Source organism: Mus caroli, chromosome 12 (assembly GCF_900094665.2).
Source record: "Mus caroli chromosome 12, CAROLI_EIJ_v1.1, whole genome shotgun sequence".
Lineage (NCBI taxonomy): Eukaryota > Metazoa > Chordata > Mammalia > Rodentia > Muridae > Mus > Mus caroli.
Genome location: NC_034581.1, coordinates 33,636,728 through 33,644,997, shown reverse-complemented (window position 1 = coordinate 33,644,997; position 8,270 = coordinate 33,636,728). Strand labels below are relative to the sequence as shown.

The following is an 8,270-nucleotide window of genomic DNA, read 5'->3' as shown; positions in this document are numbered from 1 at the left end:
AATGATCAACAATCAATAATGGCTCAATAATTAATTCTCATAACTAATATAAATAAGAGATAAATTAATTATAACACTATACAATATTTTTGTCTAATAACATTATGCTATATAACATATGTTAAATAATGATGTAATATAATATCTATGATATGCTACATATAATATGATATAATTTACAAAATATAATATACATGTTATATAATTTTGTATCCATATATAACATATACCGATAAATGAGTATATTATATTATATCACACTACATATACATTTATGTAATATATAGTCATATATTACAATTAAATGTTATTGTATATGATTTTTATATATATTTACACATATAACTCCATGTTATTATACATGTAATATACATAATGTAAATGTATGTATATACCACATAAAATATCTGAAATATATATTTAAAGTAAATATAATGTATACTAAAATTATTGTATACAATTTATACAAATAATCAAATATCATGCATAATATATAATTTTAATACATTATATTGTGTTTATATTATGGATTATATTATATGTTACATACATAATATATAAGGTATTCTACTATATTTTAAACATAATTAGTATAAGATATAATAAATGAATGATGCATATTACATTAAACATGAATTATTTAGAACAAATATATAGAACATATCCATTATATATGATAAATATATAATATATTTATTATATTATGAAACAATTCCAATATATAACATATAATTATATAAATTATTTTATAAAACCATATATATATTATATTATATATAATACAATATACTCTATACATACAATTACATATGTACATAACATATTATATATGATATGTCACTATATACCACATATAATATTTATTTATATACAGTATATATGATATTCAAGGCATATAATTCATAATATATAATAGATATGTAGAATATCATATAATGGAACTATACACATTTTACATAGTTAATATTTTAATATTATGTAATTATAATACTTTAATTAATAAATATTAATTAATACATAAAATAATATAATTTAATTATTATAAAACTGTGTAAAATATTTACCCATCCAGCAGGTCCAGTTATTTGAGGGTCTCCAGGGGACCTTCTCCTAAGAAACAAATGGGGGGTAGAGAGAGATGAGAACCTTGTGCAATGAACGACACATGGAAGCAGTCTGAGTAGCATCAAGGTCCCACTGTATTAGCAAGGCTTAAGGTTTATATGCACAAGCAAAAGAGGAAGTACTTCTCAGCAGGAGGGATGGGGCAGCAGAATTTTCCTTTTGGCAACTATATGGGGAAGCAGGAAATTGGCGGTATCAGGGTACATGTTGAGGTCAGGACATCTGGCACTGACGTCGGGCTGGAACAATCCATGGTTGTTCTGAGAGCGCTGCATCGGTGGCCCACTTTTGACCGCCTTTTCTTCTCAGGGGGAGAGGCCCAATTCAGAGATCAGGACAATAGTGTTGTCTTAATAGCTTCCAACAACATATATTTTATTGTTATATATCTCACTAATATTAAATGCAAACATTCAGTTGCCCCAACAGGAATAATCTGGGATAATTAGCAGCAGTCAGGTGTGAAACAAAGTTAGGGGAAATCTTAGGGTAGGATTAGAAGCAGCAAGGACAGAAAGCAGGGTGGGTCCTGTGGGGTGCGATGACCACAGTGAAAGCTCTGCATGTCCTACCATGAAGTGACAACTTTTGAGGGTTTTGAGCAGGGAAGTTATATGACCATAGTTCTTTCTCATCCTGATCATAGGTTGGTGGACATTTAAGTTCAAGGAGAAACAGTTTCCTGGTGTTTGTGTTGTTTTAGTTTTTCCAAGAGCCCAGAACAGTCACACCTGGATAGCTTCTCTGCCTTCCCTTCAAATCCTCAGAGGTCCTCAGTGCCAGACAAGGTTTTTGGCTAACAGGTAGAGCTAGGGCCAGACATGGATAATAGTTAGGGAATATGACAAGATTCTAAGGAGAAGACATGATGGTAGGTGTCAGAGAATATGACTATAACCCACATTTGAGAGTTCCCTGAGAGCAAAGTTTGGAACAGAACAAATGGCTTTCTTTCAGAGTTTAGCACTGATCCACATTACTGAAGGGGGAAGACTTCCTTCTAGTATCAATGTCTAGGCTGTGTCTGACTTGACCTGCATGCAGAGTTAGGAACTCACAAACCTGAAGGTCTTTCATAGCACCTTTGTCTGGTTCATCCACATAGAGTGCATTCCAAGGCCTCCTCTGTGTTTCTGTTACTACAGTATGCAGAAGATCAAGACCCAAGGTGAGCACATCACACAGCAAACAAGAGTGGACACACTTGCCCTCACACTTGGCTACACAGTATCCCTGGCTGCCTGACCTTGTTGTCATCACTTGGGGCTTGTTTTCTGATGTGAGAAAGATCGATGGCTGTAAAGGACTAGTGTGAGGATTAAAAGATTACCCAGGAAATTGGAGCTCTTACAGCTTTATCAGAAACACAAGAAGCTGTCAGGAGTTGGGGCATATTAAATATGTAAAATGTCTGAGATCAGAACTGGGCTCTGTCACACATTACTGTAACAGGGCTTTGGTTAAGCTGTTCGCTGTGTCAAGACAGCCACACCTCTAACTCAAGGCAGTCCAGAAGCCACGTTCTCCACCATGACTCAACTTCTAGCCTGTGTGTTTCCTCACTATTGTTGTTGCTGTGATTGCTGCTTACATTGCCCAAGAGCCTAGACAACCCACACCTATATTGCCTCCCTACCTCCCCTCTTCAGCCTCCCAGGTCCCTCTTGCCAGCCCAGGTTTCTTGCTGAGATAGCACACCCAGAGCCAGAAGATAGTGATACTGCCTTGCTAATAATTAAAAGGTGTGGAGTCCCAGACTATCCTCATTGCCTGAATACAGAGCTGCAGTCATAACTTTGATCCCAGAGACAAGACTTCTTTGGACCAAGGTAAATTCTGCTGTTCAGAGCCTTTGAGGGAAAACGTTCTCTGCTTTCTGTCCAGCCCTGGGTGCTCCTGTGACCTTCATCTAAGATACAGGTACCAGAGAATGGAGAAATTAAGAGTTGCTTATGATTAGAGTGCTGCTTGTAATTTTCTTATTCCCTGCCTAAAGATAACTCTCAAGTGAGGCACTGATGGTCCTGGATACGGGGAGGTGAACAATTGGTTGCCATTGTAAGAGACAGTATAATTTTTTATACTTGGTGCTATTAACCAGAATCTTTTCTTTTTTAGGTTTAGTAAATATGATTGGGTGCTCAGTTTCTTTTTTTTATTTATTTTTTATTAGATATTTTCTTTATATACATTTCTAATGCTATTCTGAAACTTCCCTATACCCTTCCCCCACCCCCCGATCTTATACCCACCCACTTCTTTTTCTTGGCCCTGGCATTCCCCTGTATTGGGGCATATAAAGTTTGCAAGACTTAGGGGCCTCTTTTCCCAATGATGGCTGACTAGGCCATCTTCTGCTACATATGCAGCTAGAGATATTAGCTCTGGGGATACTGGTTAGTTCATATTGATTAACCAGAATCTTATACTCAAATACCTCTAGAGAGACAAACTTCTGATGGGGTTATGGATGCCACATGCAGAATCCTTGTGGTATCTTTCAGGAGAAAGAGTAAAGGAATACAGAAGTCAGAGGGGCAGGTTTGCTGCTAGATGCACAGGAATTCTCAGTTTAAAAGCAGGAAAAATTGTCATTCACTAGCTGTGGGGACAGCTAGAACAGAGATGGACAAGTACATCTGCTTTCACCTTAGTCTGGTGATTCAATGCAGAAGTGCCTGTGATAATTGAACCTCCTCACCATTCAGATGTGATGGGGGCTGGCAATTCAAAGTCATCATAACCTGGAGAGCACTCAATAAAAGGATAGATGGGAGCTTCCACTTAGGGATTGCTGTACTTGAAATATATTCTAAGTACACTTGAAATAGTAATTCGTATGCTAGAAAGACAGCTCAGTGTTTAAGTGCACTTGCTGCTTCTGTGGAAGGTCAGGGTTCTAACCCTAGCACCCACACTGGACAACTTACAACTGTCTGAATCTCTAGTTCCAGAGCATCACACTACCTCTTTTGACCTTCACAGGCACCAGGCACACACATGTTGCATGTCCATACAGGCAAGCAAAATACTCATGCACATAAATACAACAAACTAGTCATTAAAACATTTTAATGTGAATATGGGGTAAGGATTTAGAGAAACTCTCACTAAAGAATTTCATAAGATTCTAGGAATATCTAAGAGAAATTTTTTTTTCTTTTTCCTCCTCAGACAGGCAATGATGGCTTTCCCTCGACAATCTCGTGTACATGTTCTTCCTCCAAAGAGGAATCAAATGTGGGAGCCGAATCATGACACCATGCATGGATGTAAGTGGAAATCACAAGTCAATTTGGACCATCTCCTTCTAATCTCACCGAGGACAATAAGGTTGAAGGGGCCTGGTTCACTTTCTTAGCCACAATCTCTTTGCTTTGGCTAAAATACTCAGAGGCGTATTCACATATTGAAATGTGAAGTCACTTAGCTCTTGCCTTATTAGTTGTATTTAGAATTGTTTGTTCATTTTGACTAAGATTGTAAAGAAAAAAAATTAAACAACATATATATGCTTGGTTAATAGTTTTGGTTATTATTGCCATGTAGAGACTTTATAAATAAGGAAAAGAACTGGCAAGTGTTAAACATGTCTTGCAACTAGAAATGCATTTAGTTATTTTCTGTGCCTTGGTCCATAAATCAGGCTGTCCTGTTTTCTTTTCCTTTGTTTTTATAGCCATGTCTTCTCAAAGCAAAATCTATCACAGAAATTCAGAATGTATTATTATTAGAATGGACCCTAAACCTTTAGGCTAATGTGTCTTGGTTTTGTTTTTGTTTTTGTTTATGTTTTTTTATTTTCCGGCAGCTGCACAATCTCCCAGAAACTACAGGGTTCATGACTCGCAACAGATGGTGTGGGTCCTGACTGGAAATTCTTTAACAGCTGTTCCTGCTAGCAACAATGTCAAGCCTGGTAGGTGGCATGTGATGGTGCAGGTGAATAGCTGTCAGTTCCACTGGGATTGGACATGAGCCTGCACAAACCTTGTGCTGCTCCTTCTCTGGTCACCAATCTTATGTTCAGAGGAAAGGCAAGAAGAAAATGGTGGTTCCCCTTCTATGTATATGAAAGCCTATCCATAGAAATGACAGTGCAGGGAGCCAGGAATTCCCCTCATAAAAGCTTCTTCAAAGAGGAAAGGTTTGTGTTCCCACAATCACTGTTTCTATTTAGAATGGTGTTCCTCTAACTTCCAGTTAGCATCTACTCATGTTTATAGATTCAGACTCTCTCATCCTTCCACTGTCAAGCTTATACACTCTTTTCTCTGGCATCTCTTCATCTAATGATTGTGAAACATCCCTTTTTCCCACCAAAAGGCAATCTATCACAGCCATGTCTCATTTCTTTAAAACTTCCATATTTCATTTAATTCCCCACTTTACCTTGTCTACCCCATACTGACCTCTTAGATCTTACCCCAGTCTTAATACTAAAATTACCTGATTCCCACATTCTATCCCTACCACCACTTGTTTTAGTCAGATTTTTGTAGTAGGACAGATTTTCCTCACCACCACCTGAATAATTTTAATACCTCATAATGGTTGATTTGGGTCCATCATTTGAAACTTTCCAGAGCTTTCTGCTGGCCCCATTACTTGTTTAGGTCCCTGTGAAGACAGGCACATGGTATGGTAGGAAAGAGCTACTCATCTCATGGTGGACAGTTCCAATCTTCTTGCTTTAAAGAAACATCAACAGTGACCAATTATGTCCTGTGTCTATTACCGCAATCATCTATGAACTCACTAATGGATTAGTGCATTGATGAGGTTAGAACTCTCATGATCTGATCACATCTCAATAGTGCCACTAGGTGGGCTTCAAACCTTCAGTATTCAAGATTTTGAGGGATTATTCTATGTTCAATGCACAACACCTCTGTTTTTAGAAAACTTAGAAAATGAGGGATAATCTTGAACAGCCTTCACCTTCCCTCTCTGTAAGAACAATTATTCTTGTGTGTGTTACTGTCTTTTCTTTTGGACTTCTTTGATTCATATTCTCTTGGAGATATCTGAATGATTGGACTGCTCAAAGTTCTACCTGCAGCAATACAATCCAGATAGTGTAAGTTCTATCTGGAGGGATGGCAAGTTGTCTCTGGTCCAGTGTGTGACTTCTATGCTCATCACTCTGCCACTTATGTTCCCAACAGAGTCCTCTGAATGTTTTACTCCTGTCCTTTCCAACATCATTAGTTTGGAGTGCCCTCAATATAAACCGTAGATCTATCTTCTAAAAGTTGCTGAGAAGATCCATTAATGTCACTTCCACTTACTTTGTTCACTCACATCACAAGAACAGGAGGCACCCTTGATGATTCAGGGATGATTCAACCTACTGGTACAGACTAGTGATTCTTGACAGACAAGCGGACCATATGCCTCACTTGTGACACACAACCTCCCACAACCTGGGCCACCATCATCACTCCCTCACTGCCCTCCTTCCCATTTCATTTGGGTAGTTCCACCTATTCCATACATAGCAGAACCATGAAAAACCCTCTTAGTACATAAGATTGAATATGGTCATGTCTGTGTGCCTGTTCCTGGGAGAGAACACAGGAAGAGATGAGGAGGCCTAAGTGTACAGTTCTACTTTCAGATCCTTGTTCATAGAAGCTCTTTTGTTTGCAAGGGACTTCCTTTCCATGTTGTGATCTCTCTCCAACCTCTCCACTATCCTGTTTCAATCTTTTCATATGAGTGTTCTCTTTCTTAGCCTTACTATCTGAACTTGAAATCCACTTCTACAGAGAAGTATTCTAAATCTGGCCTTACTCCTCTTTTTTCAGGCTTGGTCACTCCTCCCCACCCACCCCACCCCCAACATAATTTTTGGTAACTTTTTTCTTTTTACATCTCTTTCCATTGTCTCAATATCTTCTATAGGAATTGCTGACTTGCCCTAAGCCAAATCTCCAGTGGCCACATAGTGCTTTGTCTTACATGAGTGGTTATTAAGTAGGGGTTGAATGGATTTCTTTTCCTCTCCTCTATTAAGAAATAGATACAGAACACCCAAACTCTTGGAAATCTCATTCTAAATTATTAACTAGTTTAATTCAACCAAGAATGGGAGAAAACTCACACAATGAGAACTTAAATAACACACTGGTATATTTCTTCCATATATATAACCAGTGGGCCAGCACGGGCTGTGTTCCATGTTGGTTTCATGATGCCACCAGAGGCCAAGGATCTACCTTTCTGCCTCAAAACCTCAAATTTACCTAAGCTATCATTTAAGTATTTGATGTAGGTAACATAATGACACTAAATATGACAAACAAAGTATTTTTAGGTGAGTCTAGTCTTAAGGAACCATTTTAGAAACCCTACAGCATAGTTCCATGTATATCTCAAGGGCCCCATAAGCAAATGACTGTAGTATTATTTTTAGGTGCAAAGATAATAAGCAATTTTATTTTGTTTTTGGGAAACAATATGAACCCATGTGACAACTGAGGTTCTGGTATCAAGAAGAAAAAATTCTCAGGAAAGCAATGAAGAACCACAGTTACATGGCTAACGTGGGAAACTGGATGGAGAAAGATTCTCACCAGCCCTGATTTGGAGGGATAACAGGGTGAGAGGTGAAAGTCTGGATTTGTCTGTGCTTGAGGTCTGATATCTTCCCAATTTTCTTTGTGTTTCTAGTCATTCTTAGCTTGATAGCATGTAGAGACACGGAATTCCAAGATGAAAAGAAAGGTAATCTAGTTTTCCTGGGAATCAAGAACAGAAATCTCTGTTTCTCCTGTGCTGAGATGGAGGGCAAACCAACTTTGCAGCTTAAGGTAAGTGGGTGCAGTCACTGATTGAAGTAAGTCAGGGACCCTTCTGTCTTAGGTGATTTACCAGTTGTGGTATTATGGTATAGTATGACAGTATAGCCATGAAAGCTTGTATCACTCACAGTGAGGCAGGAACTTCTTCCTGCCTAGTCCCCAAATAAGTAACAATGCTGCTGATTAGATAACAGATATAGCTTTTTTTTTAAGCCCCAGGGCAAAGATCCTGTGAAATCAGAGCATCAAAACCATGGAAATGTTTTTCTTTCTTTCTTTCTTTCTTTTTCTTTCTTTCTTTCTTTCTTTCTTTCTTTCTTTCTTTCTTTCTTTCTTTTT

General features: G+C 37.9%; 2 protein-coding genes across 3 annotated transcripts in view; one reads left to right on the top strand and one right to left on the bottom strand.

Annotated features, from left to right (window-relative positions):
- The window catches only part of Agmo (alkylglycerol monooxygenase), a 356,668-nt gene that overhangs the window by 174,065 nt on the left and 174,333 nt on the right, over nt 1-8,270 (bottom strand). The gene's annotated exons all lie outside the window — the stretch shown is intronic.
- Nucleotides 2,878-8,270, top strand: part of LOC110306860 (interleukin-36 beta) — a 7,193-nt gene continuing 1,800 nt past the window's right edge. Inside the window, exons 1-4 of the mRNA XM_021178993.1 lie at nt 2,878-2,954; nt 4,304-4,397; nt 4,937-5,044; nt 7,801-7,940. Of these exons, the coding sequence (XP_021034652.1) occupies nt 4,307-4,397; nt 4,937-5,044; nt 7,801-7,940 (339 nt within the window). The 5' untranslated portion in view covers nt 2,878-2,954; nt 4,304-4,306. The remainder of the gene's footprint in view (nt 2,955-4,303; nt 4,398-4,936; nt 5,045-7,800; nt 7,941-8,270) is intronic.